Raw genomic sequence first — 24,939 nt, forward strand, 5'->3', positions numbered from 1 at the left:
GGCTATAAATACATATGCTCCCATAGGTGAAGACCTGATTGTATCGAGCAATGAGAGGTTTTGGCCGGTATTTTCTCTGTTCTCAAACAACGTATCATTGCTTGCTTGACCTGAAGAGCTGTTTATAACTATGGGAGCCTTATAAGCCTTTGCCCTGAGGAGTTCAAGAGTATGGAAGCAAGTGAGGCTTCATAATCACATATAGATCAAAGTTGGTGGGAAAAGTGCCAAAGGGAAAGAGAGTAAATTTATTCAAATGGAAAAGCCCACTGACAAAACCCAAAGACCACCTAAGCAAGGAAAAGAGGGATTACATATTAACAGACCGACATTGATGGGCTGAATGTAGATCTAACTGATGAAGAAAGCAATCCTTTACAGGCGCTTAAATAAAGTAGTTATTTGAGAAGGAATTGTTTGAAGGATTTCTTGAGGAATGGGGAAGGTGGTTAGGCTTCTACTTTGTTTTCAGGATTCTGTTCTTAAAGATCATTACATTACTGTAGCACTCTTGACTCAGAAAAACAGACAGTACCCCTGCATACCATCCTCTGCCATGTGAGGACCCTTCCTCATTCTCTTTCTTTCCCTAGAAATTGCAGCTCCCAGCCTGTCCAGTCTATTTCAGCACCCTAGCTCTTCACTTGTTCTTAAGAGCAACTTCACAGGAGAAGAGAACAAAATGAAGCAGTCCTTTTTGATAAGGGCTTGTGAAGCGAACCTGATGAGCAGCCAGACAACCTCTCAGGGGCAGAGTCAATGAGTTCATGATAACAGCCACTATGGTTGAGCTGTTAACCGAAAACCAATTCTTACCTCCTAAAAAAAAAAAAAAACCCTTCTACTATCCCATCTCTTTTACTGTTTGTTTTGTCAGAGTCAAAGAAAACGACAATCACTCACAGCTCAGAACTGAATAAGAGAATTAACTGCTGCCTCAGCCAACGCACCGTGGTGTGCAGTTGTCAAACTCTTGCAAATTTTGTCATAAGTCTTAGCGCTAATGTCTCTATGATTTCCAAAGCAGCCTGGAAATTTTCCCTCTCATTAAAAAGGGAAACCTCCCTCCCGACGTGTGATAACCTGTGTGATGGGATGAAGAAGACAACAAAGAACGCTCTCGGCCATTGCTCCCGCTAAGTCCGACCCAGGCTGCCCGGGAACGCCGGGCTTTGAAAAGCGCACAGACATCAGATGACGCGCTGCAACGTGGAGAAGGCGTGCAAGAGACCCAGAGCAGAAGCTACGGTCAGAGGAAGAGGCTAAAGACGAGGTAGGGCAACGATTAGCTTGCAGGTCAGTGACTAGTTTGCTGGACTGGGGCTGTATAGAGACGCAGGAGCTCGAGGCACCGGTGCAAGAGCAGCGTGGGGAACAGCCACGGCAGGACAGGTCTGCTTGGGGCGGACGAGAGGGAACATGGCGCCTGGGCCCACGGGGACAGAGGAAATGGGGACCGCGAGGAGGAGCCCAAGGGAGAGGAAGGTGTCGCAGCGCTGCATACTGAGGGGTGCAGGGGCCTCGGCCGGCCGGGACACCCCAGCAGGGCCCAGGGCAGGCCCCGAGACAGGCCCGGGCCGGGCGCCGCCGCCCTGCGTCCCGACGAGGCTCCCCGCTGCCTCCGACCAGCCCCGCCGCGCCCGGCCCCGCGCACCCAGCCGGGGGCACCGGCCGACCGCCGCCGGCAGAGCCGCCCCGGGGCGCCCCCCACAGCCCGCTCCCCCGCCCCCCGGCTCCCGCTGCGCACTCCTCCCTATTCCCGTAGCGCAGCTGCGCACACCACGCGTGCGCGCCTCTCAGAGCTGCGTACACTGCGCTGGGGGAGAGGCTGCGCATTTCGCGTAAGGCTAGGTCCGATTCCCGAAGCGGCTTTACGTCAGCTGGGGGCCGGCGAGGGCGGGGCGCTACGGAGACGGCGTAAGAAGGCCTCCGCCGCTCGCTTCCCTCCCGCCGTCCTCCTCAGACGTGGCGGGGGAGGGGCCGGCGCGGAGCGGCCCCGCCGCGATGTGGCAGAAGTCGGTGTGCGTGGGCCTGCTCGCCTTGGCCGTGGGCTACCTCTGCCTGCTGGGCCCCGAGCTGCCCCAGTCGGCGCTGCAGCACCTCTCCGCCTCGCTGCTGGGCCGACTGCTCCGCGCCCCCTCCCTCGAGAGCCGCATGGTGGCCGCCTGGCAAGCGGCCATCGTCCGCCCGGCGCGGGGCTGGGCGCGCGTGGCCGTCGGGTACGTGCGGGGCGGGGCGCGAGCGCCCCTGGCGGCGGGGCGGGCGGGCGGGCGGCGGCGGGGCGGGCGGGCGCCCCTGGCGGCGGGGCGGGGGGATGTGCGGGGACCCCCCCCCCCCCCCCCCGGCCAGGCTGCTCTGCGGGGGACACAATGCGTGTGATATTGTCTATATAGATATATATGTATATATATTGCAATAAGGAAGGGGTGCTCGGGCCTCACCGCTCGCGCCGGGGTGGGTGAATTAACGTGACGGGGCGCGCGGCCAGCCTCAAAGGCAGGCCGCCCAAGAGCCCCTCCGTCCTGGCTGCCTGGTTCTGCTTCCCTCTTCTTTAGCCGCCCGGCGCGGGCGGGAGGGCGCGGGGGACCCTCGAGGCCGACGCGGCAGGCGTCGGCCCGGCGAGCGAGGCCCGCGCTCCTCCTGCGAGGCGCCGTGGCGCGCCTCTCGACCCGCGTGCTCGGAGCGCCCGTCTGGAGACGGGAGGGAGGGGAGGCTCCGCGGGAAGCCGTTTGCCGCCGCGTTGTGCAAACAGGACGTTAACGCGGCTGTATGCCTTGGTGGAGCTCTTACGCGCGCTACGCGCCAGCCTGTTACCTTTCCAGTCCTGTCGTTTTCCAGACGAGGGCATTTCCAGAGACAGCCGTGGGTGAGCGCAGGCACCTTCCTGCTGGCTTGTCTCATCGCAGACGGACCCCTGCTGAGGGGAGTTGAAGCTCCGCTACGTAAGGTCTCCTGGACCATTAAGCGTGCTGTGAGGTTTAGAACAGGCTGGCAAGGTTGTCTCGGGTGCTCTTATCCTTGGTTTGTTTGGCTGTAAAATGATTTTATATCGAAAGACTATTTCAGTGACTTGGAGCTACTTATTCCCTAGAAGGTGCCAATGAGGGAGCTCAGCCTGACAATATATAGGTATGAGAGACAAATTTATAAAGTAGGGAGGTGAGTGAAGCCTTCAAGATAAGAGTGAAGGTAATGTAAGGAAAGAAAGAAGAGAGGGCAGGGACAGGAGACAGCAGTAGACATCACAAATGCATGTGTGTGCATGGGGAAATCCAAACCCTTGCTCCTTTTAAGTTGGAAAGAGGATAAAGGAGAAGTTCAGGAATATCGCGTTGATCCTAAATGCTGGTTCGAAGCCTGTCCAGTAGTACTGCAGTTATGTACACCACTTGATTCACTCCCTTTTAAATGCAAGGACATGACAGGATAACTTGACTTTGACTAGAAGATTCAGCCTTCAAGCATTGGAAAAAAGTTGCTCTATCTTAGTGGCTGTGTAGCTGCTGCACTATGAGCTGGAGTCTGTCTCGCTTTTGTGTTGTGGTTCATGCAAACTTTCTCCCCCGAATAGTGCCTCATTTACTCTTCTCTTTTGCCATGCCCTTACTGGAAAAGAGCCAGTTATCTTCAGCTTCTTCCCTGCTTTCCCCTTTGCTTGAAAGGGACTATATATATATATATATGTATATGTATATATATATATATATGTGTGTGTATATATATATATATCTCCACCAAACACCCAGGGCCTCAAAGTTCATTGGCAAAAGCAGTTCATTAGTACTATATCCCTGCTGTTCAAGGAGTATATTAAAAGCATGAAGTGTGTTAGCAGAGAAATGGCAGGGAGGGAAAAGAAAGACAGTTGGAAGATGACTAGAGGTGTCTCACTTGAAAGAACTGTGACTTGGTTTTATGTCATCTTGCATTTTTAATGATGCATTAAAAAAGAAGATCGTTGACCTTTTGCTGCAGTGAAATTGAGGCTGAAATGCTGTCCAGCCTTATTGCCTCTTTATTTTTTTTCTCGGCTGTGCAAGGGGATTTTTCTCTCCGTAGTGCATGAGGTGATGCACGATACAGAGGATTCCTGAGAGAATATGAGCTGTATTACCTTTTGCACTGAAAACCCTCAAGCTTTTTAATGTCCTTTATTTTGTATCCTTTGATACAAAGGATATCCGCCTTTGCATGTTGCGGCCCAAATTGTGCAAGAAAGGTCTCTGAGAAGGAAGGATACTAAATGGCTGTGCGTTCCAGGCTAACCTGTAAGTAGGTATAGGCCATAGGCGTTTGGAGGGTCGGAGTGTGTTGGAGATCCTGCAAAGGTTGTGGGGAAGGTTTGGCACCCTAACGTGGAAACACGGGACAGAAGAACATAACTCACCATTGAAAACAATTCTAAAAGATGTTTTATAAATTGCTGGGCTAGTCTCAGTAAACATTTTGCTTGTATCAGTATCTGTCTGTAACCAGGAGTGGAAACAAGGACAAGCGCTGGAAACTTTCCTCAAAATGCCCCAGCAGTGAATGCAGGACTCTTCCTGGGGGCTTGGTTCCAGCCCAGAAGTTTTCATGTTCTCTGTTCTGACTGAATTAGACTCACTGTGTTTAAATTCATGTAATTTATAAGAAATGGGAACTGGGAGACTTGAGCTGCAGCTTAGACCTTACCTAAAGTCTGGATTCACTGAAATGATTCTTCTAACTCCCTAAATATTGCAGAGCTTTTCTGTTGTTTCACTCCTTGAGAGAAGAAGGCATGCTGTTTCTAGAAATTTAGGATGATACTCTTGAAAGAGTGGTTTTCAAATGTTTCGGCTGAAAAATGTGCTCCTTACCTCTTATAAACAAGAGCAGCCCGTGTGTGGAGTGTTAGTCGTTTGCGTGTGGTGGTGTTCCTGGTTTTTGTTAAGAGGCTGACTTGAAAAAACTTTCAGTTTTGTTTTTAACGGTTCTGAGTTGCTTGTAGGCTTTTATCTAGAAGGAGAACAAAAACCCTTTATTTTAAGAGTAAAGGGGAAATCTTGGTAACTTTGTATTCATAAAGGTAATATTCTAACTCTTGTTAGCACAGAAAACCAGTGTCCTCAGTACTAACAAGAAATAAGAAGTATTCCTTTATCCCATGCTGGAAAGCCGGGAAGAGGAGGGGAGAGCCTTCACTAAGGGAAGCTGGAGCTCAGCCCCCTTATTTCTCTGGCTATTTCTGCTGCTGTTTCTGTACCACTGGTTTTCTTTTCCTGCTGTTGTTATTGTGCCCGCTCTTTTTTGAGCAAGCGCAAGAGAGCAAACGAAGCGCCCAGTGTAACACAACATATGCAACTACCTTTGGACATCAGTAGCTTACTCTGTTTTCTTGTTTTAATTTCAGTACAATGTTAGAAATCTATCCCTTCTCTGCAATGCTGGCACTGAGTAAACCCTGTTAAGAGGAGAACGCTTCAGGAGAGAATTTCAGGAAATTCAAATCCCTCCCCACCTCCTTGTCTCTTCCCCCCCGCTCATCGTGAGGGCTGTACAGAACTGGACAGCAATCATTATAGCCTGGGAAGTGATGTCACTGCATTGTCTTGCAAGTGCCCTAATATACACGTGGTTTTCCAGGTATGCATTTTCTTTCTCTCTTTCAGCGTCAACGCCTGTGTAGATGTTGTCCTGTCTGGTGTGAAGCTATTAGAGGCACTTGGTCTTGATCCTGGGGATGGAAAAAATCATGCTGTCTTGAACTCCAGCCAGGACCTGAAGGAAGCATTCACTTACTTCATGCAAAAAGGGGCAGCTGCTGAGCGCTTCTTCAGTGACGCGGAGTCTTTCCATGACATAGCGCAGACAGCCTCTGAGTACCCTGATGCGCAGGTATGTTTTCCAACTGCAGATAGGTTTGACAAGTAAGGTTCTTAGTTTCTGCCTCTTTGGTGACTCTTGTTCCTCTAACGAGAGCGCAAATCACTTTGGGGGGGGGGAGGAGGGGAAACCTGTGCTGTTGCTTGAGTGTGTTAATGACTTTACACAGAACTCTCCTTCTGCAGCTACCCCAAACAGTAGGGTTTTGGACAGTTTATCATTTGCTTGTTTTCCTAAAACTGAAATGCATGCTTTTGGCTCTGGCAATTCAAGATGCTTCCATAAGAACACTGAAGAGATTGAAGCATTGAAGCCAGATGGGCCTGATGCCACTCTAACTTGTAATGAGGCAGGCAGGAAGGAAATAGATTGAAGCATTAGGAGCTGTAAACACTCCTGTAAACTTTGGCTCATAATGCAGGATTTGAATTCTCTCTAGAAGTAGAGGTGATGAAAAGCAATTAAAAATCTTTCTGAAGCCTCCTTTTGCAAAAGCAAAGTTCTGTTGCTCTAATTTACGTTGGGTGTTCTGAAGTACTGGCTTGATATCTACTTGGTAGTTAGCTCATTTCTACGAGCTGCTTAATGCTACTTTATATGCAGTTTGCCAGCTGCTTTTGAGAGTCAGGAAGAGCTCCTTTTATTGGTCAAAGTTTTCCTGTGTTGCCTTGTTTCTCACTGTATTTGCTACATTGACTTTCTGGAATCGTTTGATTATTAGCTGTAATCTTCTATGTCCTGTTTTCTGTCACTCCTCAATATAGTCACATAGACCTTTTTGATTGATTAGTTAAATTCCTCGTTCTTTTCTCAGCCATTTCAGCACCTCTGATCCTCATGATGATCTTTATTTCTGGGTTTCAGAGCTCATGTAGGAGTTTTCTTATTTGTAAGTTTGAACTTTCTCACCTGAAAAAACTTTCAAGGTTCTGCTCACTTTATGTGAGCACAGGTGGTAGGGTCAACACTGATCTCAAGCTGGGTGAAATATTGTTACAGTTCTAAAGGATTGCTTGACAGCCTTGCAAACAAAAATAACTTACAAATTGCCGAAAACAAGTTACATAGAAGTATGGACTGTTTATATTATGAATGAGTTGACTTGTACAGGATTGCAAGTTACCTGAAAGCAAATAATTCCATTTAAAAAAAAAAAGACAAAACTGAAATTGTTAAGAATAGATCTGACAAGGAATTGTAAAATGATTTTGCCTTCAGCCCCAGTAAACTTCATTAATTTCTCTGATGCTAGAACTTTGTCTTAAATGCTAAAATCTTGAGCCTATACTGAGCACTAAGCGTGTATAAAGCTATCAAAGCGAAGGGATGCTCATATCTGCCTGATCTGTTTTACAGCTTTATGTAGGAGGAAATGCTGCTCTTATTGGTCAGAAGCTTGCGGCAAATCCAGAGCTGAAGGTAAGTGAATAGTATGAAGTTTCTGGAACACTTGTCTTTAATGAGATTGTGGAGATCTTGCAGTCCAATCTATTTTTCGGGGTGTGGTTGAACAAGACAGTTGAACCAGTTGAATGGTTCATTGCCTCTGAAAGGTAGTTTGATGCCTGCCTTTGTGTCACCACTAGGCTTGTTGCAACTTCCACAGACCTGACTGAGCTCCCGAAATCGTTTGTGGGTGTGGTGGTTTTTTTTTTTTTTGGAACAAAACAAAACTCTGCTTTTTTTTTTTTTTTTTTTTTTTAAAACAAGGCTAATCAGTTGTATCCTCTCAGTTTAGTGAGAGCTGAACTGACTCACCAAAGGGTCAGATGAGTGCCAGAGCTGATTGTAAGGGAACGTGGGGCCAGAAAACGAGGTCGATATGAGACTGCCTCTTTCAGTGACAGTCATTACATCACCTCAAGGCCCACCTTGTCAAACTCAGTACTTGAATGGGGTTTCATGATTAGTAGAAGCCTCCAGAGTTCTCTAGTTCAAACTCTTGCTCAGAACAAGACCATCAGCAACATTAAATTTGAGCTCAGGCTGTCAGCAAAGGGCAATCCAGTCTTATTCTCAGCTGCCTGCTCTACCTCCTCTGTTCTGATGGTGCTAGTATCTGGTCTGACTGAAAACTATTTTTTGGACAGATTAGTTTTCCGTAGGATCAGATTCTCGTTCTTGTATGCTGCAGGACTGCACAAATGCAAATGTCCCTCTAGGAGGTGGCAAGAACACGCGGGGAGAGGGCAGGCTGCCCTACTGGGCAGCTGTACCTAGCTATCTTATCTTATACTTCAACAACAGCAGTTGTAGTGGCAAAAGCTGGGCTGGCACAACTGCTAGCTTTTTAAGGTTCACAAACTCAAAAGCCGTAGCTGATTTGTGTTTTGTTTTTTAATTATTTTTATTTAATCTATTGTCTAGGTAGTGGTATCTTGTTTATTGCTCCCTCTGAGTTACAGGGAGACTAGTTCTCTAGTCTCTCTAATAAACCAAATATGCATCCCTGTATGGTCTTGAGCCTTGTGGTGGTGATGTTGTTTTCTAGATCCTCCTTTGTGGCCCAGTTGGTCCTAAACTTCATGAACTACTTGATGACAACGTAGTTGTGCCACCTGAATCTATGCAGGAAAGAGACGAATTCCATCTTATCTTGGAGTATCAAGCAGGTACTTTGCCAAAGGCTGAACGTTAGACAGGAGCCCTGAACATCACTAAGATTATTTGTGGTTGTAAAGTTTGTTTGTGGGTTTTTTTTAAACTTCCTCTGAATCAGTTAACTTCTACTGTATTTCTGGAATTATCAATATTAGTAGCTGCCACTGGGCTAGTCTGATAATTCTGTGTACTTTAGAGAGCTGTGGTAGGGAAACAGACATCTTAAGCTCTTTTGAAACTTTTTTCTTTTGTAATACAGTTACTGTAAATACTGAATCATGCTGCTCCATTGCCATCCCTTTGGTTCTGTATCCTTGTATGCTATAACCTATAGAAGGCAAGTGGACTTTTCACTACATTGTGGTAGATCTCATTAGAATGAAGTACATATGCTAGAGCAAACCAGATGGTATAATTCTAAAGCTATATTAACACTAAAATGGTCTAGTAGTGTTCTCTGAAAATAGAGAACCATTTAACTGCATGCAGATGTAATTCAGGGTAACCCTAATGTAATGGCTAAAATAAACGTGCATGTGTTTTCTTGCTGTTTTTTAACCTGAAGCATTTCACAGATCCTGTCTCAAAACACAGCTTCAGAAATAGTTATATTGGTGTGACAGAAGAGGGAGTATTTGACAAGGAGGGAAGGCAGGAACCACTTTAAAAACTAACATGGAGCAGCGCCCCGTGTCCACTTAGGGCTGCTGGCCAAGGCTAGTTTATTACAACTGACAAGTGCTGTTGCACAGTAGCCAATGTAAAATTCATTAAGATGAAGTAAATCTTACTCTTCTGGCTCCTGGAAGCATCCTCATTGGAAGATATACCAATATATGATGTCACCTTTTCTCAGCATCTCTGTTCACAAGTGAGAACTGGCCTCTTAATGAAGCCATGTTGTGAGAAGCAGTTAAGTTGGGGATCTGTGTTGTCAGTTTTTGTTTTTAGTTCCCCCCCCCCCCCCCAAGAGGAGGCAGTGCTGTCGCTTTTGATGCGACACTGGTCGTGTTCTCTGCAGTGTAAGCAATACACAGTCTAGGAGAGCTGAGTGAACAAGCACGCGTGCTGCTTCTAGGGTGGAGATTGTCCACAGTAACCTCAAAAATGCTTGTGTTTCAACAATTTCTGTTCAGAAGTATTTCATCTATTAAAATCATAAGTAGAAAAAAAATGCTTCAGTCATGTTATGTTACTTTTCTGCATTCGCTACCTCTCCAAGGCTGCCCTCGTAATCTCTGTTTATTTATTCCCTTACATTTCTTTTTGCCCATTTATCATAACGGGCACAGGCGATTGTTTACTGTCTGATTATAGATGCCCATAGGGATGGGGAGAGCTGACGCAGGGCTGACCAGCTGGACTGTGACTTCTGTAACTTGTAGCCTCTTTAGGCTTGCTATTGCTACTCTGTTCTCTCATGGCTCAGAGTCCTGGAGATGGAGCCCTAGAAAGAGTTTGTTTCATTTGTGATCTTATCCAGGAATAAAGCAGAGTTTATGCACTGAGCACTGATCCAACCCTATTCTGCAGATCATTTTTGGGAGCTGCCCAGTCAGGAATAGTAAGAGCCACGAGTGTTGTTCAGGGTATATTTTCATGATACAGTGTGAGTCAAACTATCAGATTGTTGTTGCCAAAAAGGGGGGAGGGGGGGGTCTCCTCTCTCTTTCGCATATTCTGCATGCTCCAACTGTTTCGCTTGAGCTGGCTGTGATGCTTACCTAACTGCATGGCAAACTAATACAGTAACTGATTAAAACAGCAGAAAGCTAACCTGGCAAAAACAAATAAACAAATATTGAATTTACCTTATGATCATACAAGCCTCTGAACAAGGCACAGGGAGCGAACGAAGAGAATGAATGGGAAAGGATGTAAAAAGAGAAAAGACTTCTCTCCTTGCTGGTAGTAGGCAGCGGTTAATTTGTGAAGTTTCACGTTGTGAACACATGGCTTCAGATTCCAGCAGGATATCCCAAAATAAACTCTAGATATGCGATTTGATTCGGTTCTCTCACAAAGTTGATTTCCTTCTCTTTGCCTCTGGCTAGGTGAAGAGTGGGGACAAGTGAAAGCACCCAATGCCAACCGCTTCATCTTCTCCCATGACGTATCAAATGGCGCCTTAAATATGCTGGAAGTGTTTGTGTCTAGCTTGGATGAATTTCAGCCAGATCTTGTGGTACTCTCAGGACTTCACATGATGGAGGGCCAGAGCAAGGAGATGCGACAGAGACGACTTCTGGAGGTAAGATACTTAAACACCAGTGTTTCCTTAATTTTCATTCCAACAAACACTTCATGGGAAACTCTTGGTTTTCCAGGTTTGAACTTGAAATTAGGTTGTGTCTTCAGATCTCCCACAAATCTTCTCACTATTGCATGCTAAAAGAAGAACACGAACTGTAGGAATGGCAAATGTATAATCCTATAACACTAATGTCTCTTGGTTTCAGGGGGGATGCATGGGGGGGGGGTGGGGAGACACTCTGGTTGTCTGGTTGGGGTAGACTTACCTAGTTACCGGAGCTTATCCAGTGGCTGAATTGCACTTTTTCTATCCCAGATACTAAGACGATCAAGGCTGTAATCAAGACTTCTATTTTTTTTTTTTTTTCAAGCAGCATCTACATTAGATAATCCAAGAGGGAGTCTCCTTATTTGAGCCCAAATGAGCTACACTGAGTTCTTCCTTATTTACAGACCTTTGCCTATCTTTCAGCTGAGTGCCCTTCTTGACTCAATGAGGTTTGTGAGGTCTTTGATTTAATCTGTTAGGAAAAATACTGAGCTGGGTGCAGATTAGGGTTAGATGTAGTTTTCCTGTTCTGTGATTCTGAATGCTGATCGTTGTTTTTATTTCTTTCTTTTAGCAGTACGTTCTGGCACTTGTCAGAAATCTCATTTAGAATCCTGATTAAATCCATATATGGGAAGATTAAACAACAAGTATCTCTGAGCCAAAACCCCTTTGTCCATTCTGTTTTTTAATGAACATGTGTTTTGGGTTTCTTCCTGCAGGCTGTGGCCTCCATATCTGATATCCCTACTGACATTCCCATACACCTGGAATTGGCCAGTATGACTGATCAGGATCTTATGAGCAACATTATGCATCAGGTAACCAAAATGATAGAACATGCTCTTTTATCAGTTACCTTTTCTGCAGTATCACAGTGCACAACTGGTAGATGATTATATGAATGAAAACTTAGAATTAGGGTATCCTGTTGGAGAGAAACGGTGAACATGGGTTTAATGTCTGCTGCTGTTGCTTTCTGAACACTTGGGTTTCCTCTGCTAAGGTTATCAGTCTCCCCTGCAGCAAAGGAGAGCTGTAATGGCTTGCGACTTAGCAGAGGACAGATTGTTTTCTTTAGCTCAGAGAGGGTATTCCTTTTTCAAAAGTCTCCATGGGAAGTTCCAGTTTCACGGCATTGTACAATTTGATGGCCCTCACTCAACTGATCATCAGGCCATTCTCAGCAAGAAGTGAAGACTTTTTGCAAATCTGAAAGTATTCAGCAGCTGTATTCAGTAGACTTACCATACAGATATGGGTGCAATCTGTTTCTCTGATATGAAGAGAGTTTTTGGCAATCATAGAGGGGAAGCAGACCCAAGAGAATACTTACAACTTCAGAGACAAGTAACCTCATTTGGTTTGGATTTAGCAGGCTTGCCATTTTCTAGGAGAACAAGGATTTGAATTAGAGCTGAGTTTTTAATTCAAAACTCAAATTTTGTGCACAATTTCTTTCCTGCAGATCCTGATGGTCCCCTGTTTAACCTGTCACGTTCTTATCTCAGTGTTAGGAGAGTTTCTTGTAGCTCTGATGTTCTGTTACTTGTTAATGTCAAAATGTGTATCTGGAAAATTAATTACACAAAATGAGCATGCATCCTTGGCATTCAACGTTTCCTGCCCAAGTAACTTTTGTACACTTTGTACCTGCATCCTACTGGGAAACTGGGTGCGCCCTTCTGCTGAGCATACTGGTGATAGAGCCCTGGTGTCACGTGCATACAGTAGTCAACACGCTAATGCAGCATTGTAAAAACCACAGCCTGAATTAGGCACACAGAGGTCTGATTCTGCGTCTGAAGGAAAAACTGTTCCTGTATTTCTGTTAGCAGGTCTTTCCCCTGGTGAACTCTATTGGGCTGAATGAACAGGAGCTGCTGTTCCTCACGCAGTCTGCCTCTGGTCCCCACGCCTCCCTCACTTCCTGGAATGGAGTTCCCGACGTGGGTGTCGTCAGTGACATCCTCTTCTGGATCCTGAAGGAGCACGGGAGAACCACGGACAGGGCCTCTGATCTCACGCGGATTCACTTCCACACCCTGGCCTATCATATCCTTGCTACAGTGGACGGGTACTGGGGCAACCAGATTGCTGCTGTGGCTGCTGGAGCTAGAGCAGCAGGGATGCAGGCCTGTGCAACTGAAGCCATTGATACCAGCAAAGTCTTTCTTAAAGCTCCTCTGGAGTTTGTGACCTCCCAGACAGAGACACCCTCCAAAATATCTTTAAACCCAGATGAGCCAGTAGTGCATTGGCACAGAGAAGGCATCTCATTCCACTTCACTCCTGTTTTGGTGTGTAAAGATCCCGTCCGGACTGTAGGACTCGGGGATGCTATTTCAGCTGAAGGACTACTATATTCAGAAGTATATCCTCAATAGAAGACTAAGACCCTCCTTTTTCTCCGATACTGTATGGTGTCTGAGGAATCATGGTGTTCTCATTAGGATTTCGGCCAGTGGTGGTATAGGAATAGAATTAGGGTGTGATGCATTTCCTGGATATAACTGAAAAAGAGCCAAAGAATAATTCCAGGTATAATAAGCTGTCAGACACATTCCAGTCACTTGGCAGTGACTTGAACATTTCACATTTAAGTGCAGAGGTTTTTGTATTTTAAAGCAAAGACTGGCTTTTCTTTGTCTTAAGCGTGTGGGGGGGAAATGAGTATCCAAATCCCTGTTCGGAGTAGGCTTGCTGTTTGTAACCGTGAATGGGTCTTCTCCGTTAGTGCTTGAGAGTATAGCAGCCAGGAGACTTTCTTGATTATGAATCCCAGGGAGAACGCAGCAGTCCTTGGCCCTGTCTTGCTTTTGATAAAGTAAAAATAAAAGGCTCTTGCATTATCTCCTCATGGCACATTGCTACAGGGCAAGAGCAAACCTTCTGCTTGCTTGATGCGATGATGAAATCTCTTACTGACAAATTACCTCTCAACCTCAGTGCCCCCAGCACTGGAGGGAGCCAGAGTCCTGAAATGTGATGCACACCGTACCTACTCCTTAAATGCACAGAGAAAATCTGACTCAAGACTACAAAGATCGCTCTGGGTAGCTATCTGGTTGTCTCTGTGACTTACAGTATTCAACTGAGCCCTAGTAGCCTGCGGTTAGGTTTTTTTGGGCAAATAAAAGTGAAGATAATCAGGGTTTATATTTGGGCGAACAGCTTTATTTACTTGCCAGGTGAATCCTAAAACTTTACCTGGGTTAGCTATCAACTAAATACCAAGAGTTTCAGCCAAAGGGGCTCACGGTTTGCTTTCTTTGCTAACAGTAGGTGCTTATATTTGATCTCTTCCAGCTTACAAAAAAGTTATTAACTGGAGACTAAATTTTTGTTTGAGAACTGTTGTGCAATTTTCCTCTGTTTCCCTGCATTCCATTCCGAAGGGTTAAGTTATTAGGCACGGTCCCTCAGGAGGCTAAAAAGCTGTGGCAGCACCTTCCAGGTAAGATTGAAGTGAAGCTCTTATTTTGGATGAAGTCACTGATAATAGTTTCTTTCAGCCCTGGACAGCCTTTGAAATGAAAACAAATTAGAACTTGTGTGTCTTACCACCTAAATCATGCATAGTCTCATAGCATAACTTGTTTAGGAGTCTTTCTTGTTAAATACATTGTTTATATTTTTTCCTCTGGACAGTAGCACCCTATCAATTGCATAGGATTTTCTGCATAGGATGGATATGAGGATTTTCTGTGTTGTCTGTGTCTCCTTCTAGGAACTTTAATGTATTTGCATAGCTATCATACACATTTTTCAGTATAACTAAATTAAATGCAATCAGCGTATCTATGCAAGCCAGGACCATACTAGGATTTGTATGAGGTCACTTATGGCCAGTCTTTGCATCTGAATGGAGGGGAATGGTACGGGGTGCATATCACTTTGGCTGGAGTGATCAGTTACAGTACTGCTGTCATATTGCTGTCAGTGATGTTTTCCTGTTGGAAAAAGCCATTGTGAATGCTCTGTAAGGATAAAAATTGACAGCTGTTGTAACTTGTACTGACTTAACACAAAACACCATCTGCCAACGTAAATTTAACTTCCTCCCCTCTGAGGAAAGTCTGCTCTGTAGTAGCAGAGGAGAGACCCAGTCAGCGTTATGCTTTTCTGTAGCTTAGACCACTCTGATCTTCCCTTGGGTCTTGCCATTTATCTCAATGAGGGATCATCTTAACACTGGAAGTCTTTCTATCCAAACTTATTTTTGATAAATTGTAGCATGGGACTCGGGGCTCTGTTTTAGTCTTTCTAAAGAAACAAAGAAAGAAAAAGGAAAAATAAAATGCTTTGAGCTATCTAGAAGGTCTGAGGCCATTAGCAGGGTTATTTTGCAGCCTTTGATCGTTGCCTTCTGGCACAACACCACTCGAGCCACCAAAGGCCATGCATCCAGCCAGCTGGAGAATTAACTCTTTGCTTATGATAGGTCCCACTTTCTTGACATCGGGCTGAGCTGTGTGGATTCTTGAGCTGGAAACAAAACTAAGCTAAATACACACCAGCTGTTCTGCGCAATGGTCCTGCTGCTGTATTTCATCTCTCACTTCCAAAAACATTTGGTGAGATACTAGGCTTGTTGGACTGTCATTGCCTTAGGGCCATTTAAAATCACGTAACTGCACTAATGGAACCTGTCCAAGGGTAAGTTATGTTTGCTCTTAGCAGGAGTGTTACAGGCCTTTTTTGTTCTTCCCCCCCCCCCCCCACTTCAAATAAATAACTACTGTAAGTATGAAATAAGTTAATTGCTGAGAGTTCATCTGGGCCTAAAAACTAAACTCTCTGAAATTATTATGAACTCCTTTCCTGTTGTGCCTGTTCTTTCTCACTGGGTAACATTCCTCCTTTGGCCGTCTGTCGGCGTGCTGTGAACGCCCTGGCAGCAAGAGTCACTTCTCAAGTGGAAGTAGCTTGTGAGGGCTAGACTGCTGCTGTATCTGTGTATCTGCTTTGATCAGACATCTCGCCGTCAGGTTGCCTGCTCACCAAATTCACTTAGCGAGGATAAGTCTTCACAAGTGTGACCTGTTAATTGGATATGCTGTTGGTATCCCTGATTAAGTTTTGAAACAATCTATATGATAATAAAACTGAACTGAATGGCAGCACCCAGCAGCCCTTCTTCAATTCATATTTCACATGCTGTGAACCTGATGCGCTTAGCTTCCTTCTGCCTTCCAAACTTAATTAGAAGAAGGGCTGCAGAGTCTCTTGAAAGCCTTCTGCACGTGCAGGCTGTCTGACGCCTACACGCAGTAGCAACAGTGACCCCGAAGCAAGGCTGCTCTGTCTTCAGCAGCCTTTGCTGAACAAGAGACATGGAAACATATAGTGTGGGGTTTGGGGCGGAGGGGGTGTCATAAGGGGGGGAAAAAACCCTCTAGTGAAATATCTAGCAATTTAGGGGAGACTTATCCCTCAAGGTTGGTGTTTTGACTGTCCCCATGCAGTACCTTTGGTGCTCTTGGGCTCTTTTTTTTTTTTTTTCTTTTTCACCCCCTCCTCTATGAAGCACAGCCAGAGCTCACCTGAAAAGTTGAAAGGCTGTTTTGGCCTGTTTTTCTTCTGAGCACTTAAACAATTCTTTTCAGAGGGTCCTGTGAGCTGGGTTGTTTTTTTTTTTTGGGGGGGGGGGGGGGAGAGTGGGGTGGTGGGGGGGAGGCTGTAGAAGACAAAAGTCCTTGGTAGGTGAGAGGCTTTTAGCAAACTTATCTAATGGTAAAAATCCAGATCTGGATTCATCATCAGGATACAGCTTGCAAAAATACCAAAGTCTTAAAAGCAGCTTTGAAATGAACTCTGCTTTCTCCTTGTCCTTATCCTCTCTTTCTCTGCAGATTCTTTTTCTTGTACGTTAATCGTGCATTGAAATTCACACTGATAGATGACTCAAACCTCAGCTAGCCTTGTGCTCCTGAATGGAAAGGAAATACACTGGAAATGTTTATTCACGCATAGTTTGCTGATGACACGCTCCATGACCTCATCATTGTGACAGTACGCCAGTGGCTCTGTAGATGATGGGGCTTGTGCAATGTTGGCATTTCACTTCTGAGCACCTCTAGCCAGTACAGCTGCATTATAGTTTTTCTTTCCAACCTTTGATCAAACAACAGTAACTATTGATATCTCGTTTCAAAAGAAGCGTGATGTTTCCTGTGTGGTGCCTCTTGAAGGTCAGATGGCAGGTTATTTGAGATGCGTGAATCATAGGAGGCTGGTAGGTGTTAAAATGGTATGTTGCTGCTTCTTTGCTGTACCCATGGTGACATGTGATTGCCACCTGGCCACGGAAGAACATATTCCAAATCCAACTGTTTTGCGGTTTAAAGGCTTTTTGTTTTCTGTCCAGGGGAGTTTCACACTGCTGCTAAGGAATTACTTGATTTTCTTTACTTCCATGTTTCTCAGTTACGTCCCCCTCTTGCAACATGTGAGATCTGGTTAAGTTTGTTCTTTTCTTGCGAGTCCCTTTTACAGAACAGATGCTCATTTTCTTTTTCCTTAGCCTTTGTGCATTTCTTCTAGAAAAGACCGTATCAACTGCTCTGAACCTTGTCAGATCTTGATTTGAAGCCTGATTCCACTTCTCAGCTGCTGGAATCCAAACACCTGTATAGCAGCAGAGAGCTAGGTCTACTTCCAAAACTAACAGAAAACTGCCAGCAGTTTATGTATTTGCCATCAGCTATCTTCTGTCTAGGTTTACTATGACTAGTTAAACTAAGGTGGGGGAGTGGCATCTTGCAGCCACCTCTGCAATGCAAGGGATTTATAATAGATACAAAAAGTAAGAGCTTAAATGGTGAAATCCACTGATGATAATTGGGGTTGACTCTGTGTGTGCATGCATGTATCGGGCACCGCTTAACTGTTATGTTCCACAGGGTGACTTCTCCAGCCATGTTCTGAAAAAAGTCAAAACGAACACTAGGACACAGCTTTGGGAACAGTAAAAGGCAGCATCATTCATTCCAAATACCCTAGAAGCTGTTCAAACATCTGTGCTGTTGGGCTCTTGCTTGCAGCTTAGCTGAAAGTTAACATTGTCAACTAGTGAGCAGCTAAACTGATTCGGCATTGGTATCTGGCAGTAGGCACAGATACGTGTGCTTAGAGCGATCTGTTCTGAAGCGGTCTTGTCAAGTACTGCTGTCACCCGATGTGTTGCATTACTATTTCTTTTTTAAGGAAACTCATCATCAAGATTCTGAATACGCTTGAAAGAACAGTGTAAAACTGGGGGGAAAGAGAGGTGTGTGGCTTTTTTTAATAGCTTCAGTTGGATTGTTCACATACATACATCCTGACTTAAACCCATGTTTGAACATAAGTGTTTCTTTCAAGCCATGTTAACTGTACTGTTCTCTGGTACAATTGATGTTTTGGTGAAAGCACACAGTTAAGTTTTAAAACCAGGATCATACCAAAGTGGTAGTTTTGCATTTAAAGAAAAAAAAAAAAATTACATGTCTATAGACTTGCTGGGCAATGCAATACAGTGTTGTTAGCACTGCATTCACCATGAAACATGCACTACCTGTACTTCAACTTTGGATTCTGTTCTAAGTAGCTTCTAGCAAGAACAACGGTTTGAGCAGGGAAAGGGGCTTTCCACAGAACAACCCACTGCTTCCGTAGTCCATTGTAGTGAATGAAGCTCACAGCAAAGTAGGTCCCGTCAGCTAGCTAAAACAGAAGCCACGACAAAGATTTAGTCTCACGTTCCTTGTTCAAGCACTAGTGAGCTCACTAAAGAGAGGAATGGGAATATTAAAGCTTATCTTTGTTCTTGATTTTTTAAAACTCCTGAGTGATACAAGGCAGAACAAGCGTTCCTTTGCCTAGACTAGCCCTTGGACTGCTCTCAGGCCTTGTTCCTGTCTGCTTTCTGCTCCAGCAATGCTGAATCTGATTCAGCCCTTCAGTCAAACTTTACCTTAGCCTCCATGCATCTCAGGAATGATTGTTCTCATGTCTGTTCAGAGATGTCAGATTAAGTTCCCTTCCATAACAAATGGAAGAGTTTCTTGCATAATATCTCAGGTGGATCCTAAGCCCCAACTGTAACTGAATTCTCAGGGAGTTAATTGATCCAAACTCTTGCTGTAGGATGTTTCACTGTTTGGAAGACTTGAGGTTCCCTCAAAGGGAGCAAATGCAGGTTGGAAACAGCATGCACAGCCATTGCCTTCTGTGCCAGAAACTCAGAAAGGCATATGCTCCAAACAGCTTGCTGTGGATGTGAAAACCGAACCTGGTATCAGCCGGCACAGAGAAGAGCTTGTGGCAACTGAAGAACACAAACACTGGCAGCTAAGGGTGAATGAGCTCATTAAAAGGCAGGCAGGGAGAAAAGTCTCCCCTAAGAATTTCTCAGGAAAGCTGCTCCTTAGGCAGCACAGACCGGATAAAACTGGGTTCAAATCTCACCTGAATTTTTCATCAAGAGCAACTGAAGAAAATGCTGATTTGTTTTGAGGGAGTAGTAAAGCTTTCCTTGTGGCAGAACTATGTTTTCTATTATATAAAATAGTCTTGGCAGATGAAGTACATACTTACTTACTATATGTTTTGTTTGTGTTTTTTTTTTTTGTATGCATTTACATGGAGAGCTTATTATTTTAGTAAAGTTTTTCTCTTCATTCAGCTCTGAGGTTTAACTGTCTCTAAAGAAAAGGCTTTGCCAACTGAAACCCACTTCCCAATGGGGAAGTGGGAATTTTGAATGTCTAACATAAGACCTGAACGCCATAAGAACTTGCCCCATTTTCTGTCTGTCGGTGGCCACATTGGGCAAACACGATAGAGTACAGGAACAGAGCAAGCATACAGTAATGTTGCCCATAACAAATCAGGATCCTGTTGTCTCAGAGTCTTCAAAACTAGAGTTGTCTGTTTTAATACAAATTGCTGGATGAATCATTCGGTAGGTAACTTTTTGGCTGAAACAAGGCCTTGCTGCCTGATCTTTGCTTTTTGAGTGTCTTATAGTCCCTTCCCTATGAGGAAATAAAAAACTGCAGTCTATGCCATAAGCAGTATGACTGAACCTGGGTTATCATGTCTACTTTTTCCAGAAAGCAAAAAAAAATCCTAAAGCAGATGGTTCCTACCTTCCCTAGAAATTAAGCTCATTATTCTTTTCCATCTTAAATTTTCAATTACGGAGGGGAAAAAGAAAATTAGAATTATGGCTGATGCCAGAAGCAGGTTTTGCAGCATAAGGTATGATTTCCAAAATCCCTAAATGACTTAGCACAGTCCTGCTGAAAAATCCCTTGCTTAATTTCAGTTGAAAAAACAGTCCAGCCTCATTCTCATCATTAGTTAGCGTAGAAGCTCTCTATACAGTTAGTACTAGACTGTAACTATTGTGAATTTACTGTATGCAAATGCCATCATCAGAATACCCAGGGGGAGGACAGGACATGGGCCAAGGAATTTCAGTTCTGTTCATCATCCAGTTGTAATTACGTACTTAAAAATGCTTCCTTAGACATGAAGCTCCCTTCTGGTCAGATCCAGAAAGTAACAAGATGCTACTGCTTCTGTTCATGGAAGGAAACTTTGTATTAATCATCTGCCTAAGCTTTTCATTAAGAGGTATGTTTTAAATACCTTTACAGTACCTGCAACTGTAGTATACCTCATGGTACACTTACCTATAAAAGGGTCTTAGCAGCCAAGAAGCTAACAGGTTGCTAAGAGTGGGTCTAGGTGAGAGAAGACAGTTAGCTCTTTGGCTGTTCTTGTGGCTCTGGTGTGCTGTACATTGAAAACAAAGGTGCTTTCGAAGCTGACCAGGCTCCTACAGCCCCCTGTGGGACAAGGGCTGCCCCCATGCACTGAAGATAGCAAACTGGTTTCATAATGCTACAGTCGTTCAGTTGCTTTCCCCTGCCTTCTGCTTGTTGTAAAAAGGATAATTTAAGCATTAAAAGCAAAACAAAAGGTGAGAAGCAGACAGACAGAAAACTCAGCCTTCCTATATCAGCAATGCTGGTGCTCACTTAAATGTAATCACTCTGTTCTGGTCACCATTCTTTGCATTGGAACTTCCACAGCTTGAGAACTTTTACAGTAAGACTAAGACTATAACAAGCAATTGTTATAGGAAAACTTGTCTTGAACTAAAGTTTTGGAGGTGAGGTAGAGTAAAAAGTAGTCCCTTCCTCCCGTTGCTCTGCATTCTTAACCTCTTCTTCACAGGCACCCCATTATGCTGCAGTAACCTTCAGTGTAAAAAATGTAATGTGAATAAAATAGCTGCACTGTACCTAACTTATGCTACTTCTTGTCTGGTTTGTTTAAGTTTGCCAGCGCTTCACAAAAGTAGTACTGTTTTCTTCAGGTCCTAGCATAAGGGGAGCCTTACAGGAGTGCAAGTGGGAGGCTGTACCACTGCAAAACCAAGCAGTAGAGGACACACTGAAAAAAGCCACACTTGAGATTAGCAGGCAGTTTTGCCGATCAAAACAGAGGGGAAAGCGAAGGGTTCCTACTCGTTTAGAGCTCTCCAGGGAGCAGGAGAGCACTTTGGTTCCTGGTTGCACTCTAAAGATGCGTTAATGGCATTCTGGAGAATAGCTGCTAACCAGACAGCACAACCGAGATATGGTAAATGTATCCAGAGCCTTGGTCACAGAGCTGTTACATTGTTACTGCAGAAAGGATTCCCCCATTACTAACCTTGCTGTGTTGCACATGTTAATTATGGAGTGATACAACGCAACAGTGCAGCACTAAAAGCAGGAAATATATATATTTTTAAAAAAGTCAGTAGCCTAATTGGTGAATATTTTGAGCTCAAAGCTTCAGCTTCAGTGGGGGAAGTGCTACGTGCTCTGTTTGGGAAACTCAGATCAAAAGTTCCTATAGCAACGTTAACTTTTTCTCTCTGTGCACAGAGAAGAGGAAGAGAGAAACTACACTTAACCCAGTTACTGGCTCTATGTAAAGGAGGATGGTCCTGCCCTATTTGGTGCCCAAAAGCCATTGTTTTGAAGACCTATATCAAGCTCTAGACAAGGCCCAGAAGAAGCAAAATGGTAGCAGCAGAGGAAGGAAAGCTAGATTTTTCTGTTCCAGTATAAAAACATTTTCAAAACATCTCCATTAACACATAGGCATTAAAATTCCCTTCTTCACTCAGCAATGGGATGCTTTGCCTTCTTGCAGCTAGCATAAATTATTTCTCCCGAAAAGCTACTGTAAGGAGGGCATAACTAAATTATTCAGAGTGTGCCTGTTGTCATACTAAAACATTTTAAAATTAGTGTTGAAGCTGACCATATCTTCTCTTCTGAAAAGGCTTGCACTTTTGTCTCGAGCAAAATCTCTTTCCCACTGTGCAATACTAATTCTAAATGAAGGACTTTAATTGCATGAGCACTGAGCTTAGTTGAGGCTCATTTACCCTGTCCCTCAGCAAACAATTAGGAATTTGGCTGTGGCGGACTTCTGTGCTGCTGCAGCTAGCCTGTTTTCAGAATAGCCGACCTTTGAGCACCTGCCTTACCATAGGCTAGCTCTGCAACTTTCTTTGGCCATTACTAGCTCCCACACAAACTTACACTTAAAAACAGCTTTTTCAGTTGGATTCAAGAAATAGAAAGACTGATGATCCTGGGATCGGAAGGTGAACAGTCCTAAAGAAGCTGGCTCAGCCTGCTCCAGAGTGGTCTGGGACTTGCTAAGCCTAACAGATACTATTAGTTCTTTGTAGAAAGTAAACTTAACTGCCTCAGGACTGGAGGGGAAAAGGGAGAAGACTTTATAGTATGCTCCTCCCTTAAAAAAATTGCAGTTTTAACTTTCCTGTGGAAACAGATAGAAGTATTTAGCAGCAACAGAGTCCAGCGTCACTAGCTGGCCAACATGTGTGCCATTAAAACAGAAAGTGCACAAGGGCATCGATACTGCTGGTGCAGCAGGTCTGCTTTGACCATCCATACTGCACCAGGTTGTATGTTAATGGCCTGATTGTCTCAGGGCAGAACAGCTCACTTTTGCTATCTAGTTCCACCATGTTTCACAACAACCACCCAAAAAGAAAACGTGCACTCTAAAAGCACCTCTCTTACTTTGCAGCCATGACACTACCCTGCTAGGGGAGGCCATGGTAAGGAGTAACAGCTCCCACCTGTTCCAGCTCCCACCTGAACAATCTCCCTTCTTTTCCTTTGGGAAAGCATTTATAAAGTCTTGCCCTTGTGAAACTCTGAATAAAAAGCTTATCAATCCCAGGAGTCAGGCTGTGCTAGTGCCAGGCCTGGCTTACCACTCTGCACTTGCCCTGGTGAGGTGTTCTAGCTTCTCCCCCTCTCCAAGTGTATCCTTCACTGTATCACTGACCTTACTACAGCTTGTGGAGAGCTTCCCCAGCTGCTGACAAAGTTTAGCCACTGGAAGGGTTTGATCCCTCTTTGCGTTGTCCTTTTTCCAAGGTGCTAAGTCACTGCTGTTGGCTTTTTCTAAATATACTGTATGCCCTCAGCATCCTTCTGGAGAACTGACACCTGAACACTGAAGACAGCCAGCCCTGGCGGAGTGAAGGATCTCCACCCTCCAGTCCCTTCTGGTGAGGTGCAACCACAGTAACTGTAGCTATGTAGGAACTTCTTCTGATTGCTGCAAAGACTCCTTGGGACAAGGCAGAAACCATGTGCTAAAATCACTATCAGCAAACAGCTGTGTTTAGACTAAACTGACAGCGGGGGTGAAGCCATCACGGGTTGGGGTGGGGGAGGCAAGTGCCTTTTCCTGCAAATCAGCAGGCAGCACTAGAGACATGCCTGCCTATTCTGGCCACAGTCCTTTCTAGTCCGCCGCCTGCTTGCTCTTGCGTTTCTCCTTCCTTCGTTCCTCAGCTTCTGTTGGAGCTGTGCTCTCCTCGGGGCCTGTTTCCGAGCCTGGTTCTGGTTCCAGAGGCAGTGAGGGAGGCTTGGCAAGGGAAGCTGATGCGCCGGCACCTGAGGGGAGAACACCGTTGCAGCAACTGTATGACTACACGTCTTGTTCATTCTTTTGCTGCTCCAAGCAGCATGAAGACACAGAACAAGCGCAGCTATTAATTACTCTCAAACTTCTTCTAATCTAACATGAGTTTATCAATAACACTCAATTCTTTTGTTGAGTTTTCCAGCCAGAGACCTTACAGTACTTGAAGTTCTCCTGAAGGGAAACTAATGTACAGTAGCTAGCTCAGCTGGGCTGCTGAGAGAAGTCACTACAAACTCAGAATTTAACTCATGCTTTAGACAGGAAAATAGTTCAAAGCTAGTCTGTACTCAAGTTGGAACCAAATGCACACTACGGTTTTCAGTTCACAGTTATAGTAATCTCAGGGGAAGTTTCCAGGCAGTTAATGTAGCTACTTACAGAATAAAATCAAAACAGACCACTTCCATTCTGAAGTTGTTTCAACACTTAGTTTTAGGCTTACAATTGATGCTATGAATCAGCTCTCTCCTCCGACGTGGAGAACAAAGTCCTTCGGGTAAGCCCCAAACTCCTGTTACGTTTTATGTGACAGCTTTCCTGAATAAGTCTCCCCTGTGTGGAAGGTTTATTTCACGCATGGAAAAACAGAACAGGTCCTTCAGGGTACAGAACCTCTCTCCTGTTTCAATCCACAGAAAACGAGACTAAGAGTGACAGAAAATCACCACCATGAGTAATATCTTAGTACATTCCTCCTTGGAAGCTGAGGGGTGAGAAGAGGTCAGGCCATAAACGGTGGCTCAGGAGATGCTCCTACCCAGCTCTTTGCAAGAAGCAGCAGGTACAGCTATTGCCCTTAGCCTTCTAAGGCTGACAATATCTCCCGAGCTCCTTTCAGTACAATGGCCTGCATTAAAAAGCAATCCAGCAGTATTTGCAACAGAGGGACCTGTCTGGACAACTTCAAAGCAATCCAGCTGCAGTAATTTTCATAAAGGAAATGAGAATGCATTTCAGAAAACTGTCCATCATTTCCCTTCTCATAAGCAGCCTGCCTCCCTCTTTATGTGTATGTCTGCTGCTGCTCTCTTCCAAAGGAATTCAAGAAGTCTGGTTTCTAAAACCACCTCCTTCCCTGAGCAAGATATCAATCCCCTGCTAATGGAGTTTTAGCCCTCATAGCTCGGAGAGGAAAAGAAACTTCCCTGGCTTTCCACACCCCAGCA

At 44.7% G+C, this 24,939-nt stretch overlaps 2 protein-coding genes across 6 annotated transcripts in view; one reads left to right on the forward strand and one right to left on the reverse strand.

Moving 5' to 3' along the window:
* The first annotated feature begins 1,888 nt into the window (after positions 1-1,888).
* ADPGK (ADP dependent glucokinase) lies at positions 1,889-18,265 on the forward strand. 2 transcript variants are annotated; one of them, XM_068958987.1, is made up of 7 exons: positions 1,889-2,219; positions 5,634-5,859; positions 7,204-7,266; positions 8,339-8,459; positions 10,503-10,699; positions 11,473-11,571; positions 12,586-18,265. In XM_068958987.1, the coding sequence occupies exons 1-7, from the start codon at positions 2,005-2,007 to the stop codon at positions 13,135-13,137; spliced, it is 1,473 nt and encodes a 490-aa protein (XP_068815088.1). In that variant the 5' UTR covers positions 1,889-2,004; the 3' UTR covers positions 13,138-18,265. The 2 variants fall into 2 exon arrangements, with proteins under 2 accessions (XP_068815088.1, XP_068815089.1); XM_068958988.1 differs by having other exon boundaries at positions 12,589-18,265.
* BBS4 (Bardet-Biedl syndrome 4) overlaps positions 18,016-24,939 on the reverse strand; it is a 49,076-nt gene continuing 42,152 nt past the window's right edge. For 3 of the 4 annotated variants that reach the window (XM_068958982.1, XM_068958985.1, XM_068958986.1), the window contains one exon: positions 18,016-23,742. In XM_068958982.1, the coding sequence (XP_068815083.1) occupies positions 23,591-23,742 (152 nt within the window). In that variant the 3' untranslated portion in view covers positions 18,016-23,590. Of the gene's footprint in view, positions 24,393-24,939 lie in introns of all 4 variants that reach the window. The other variant, XM_068958984.1, reaches the window with a different exon arrangement.

This window comes from Struthio camelus, chromosome 12, assembly GCF_040807025.1.
Source record: "Struthio camelus isolate bStrCam1 chromosome 12, bStrCam1.hap1, whole genome shotgun sequence".
In the NCBI taxonomy this organism is placed as follows: domain Eukaryota; kingdom Metazoa; phylum Chordata; class Aves; order Struthioniformes; family Struthionidae; genus Struthio; species Struthio camelus.

Bases quoted from the DNA above. Each gene is read 5' to 3' on its own strand.
- ADPGK (XM_068958987.1), top strand. From the start codon at position 2,005: ATGTGGCAGAAGTCGGTGTGCGTGGGCCTGCTCGCCTTGGCCGTGGGC. The intron at 8,460-10,502 runs GTACTTTGCCAA...GCCTCTGGCTAG, and splicing joins TATCTTGGAGTATCAAGCAG to GTGAAGAGTGGGGACAAGTG. The intron at 11,572-12,585 runs GTAACCAAAATG...TATTTCTGTTAG, and splicing joins TGAGCAACATTATGCATCAG to CAGGTCTTTCCCCTGGTGAA.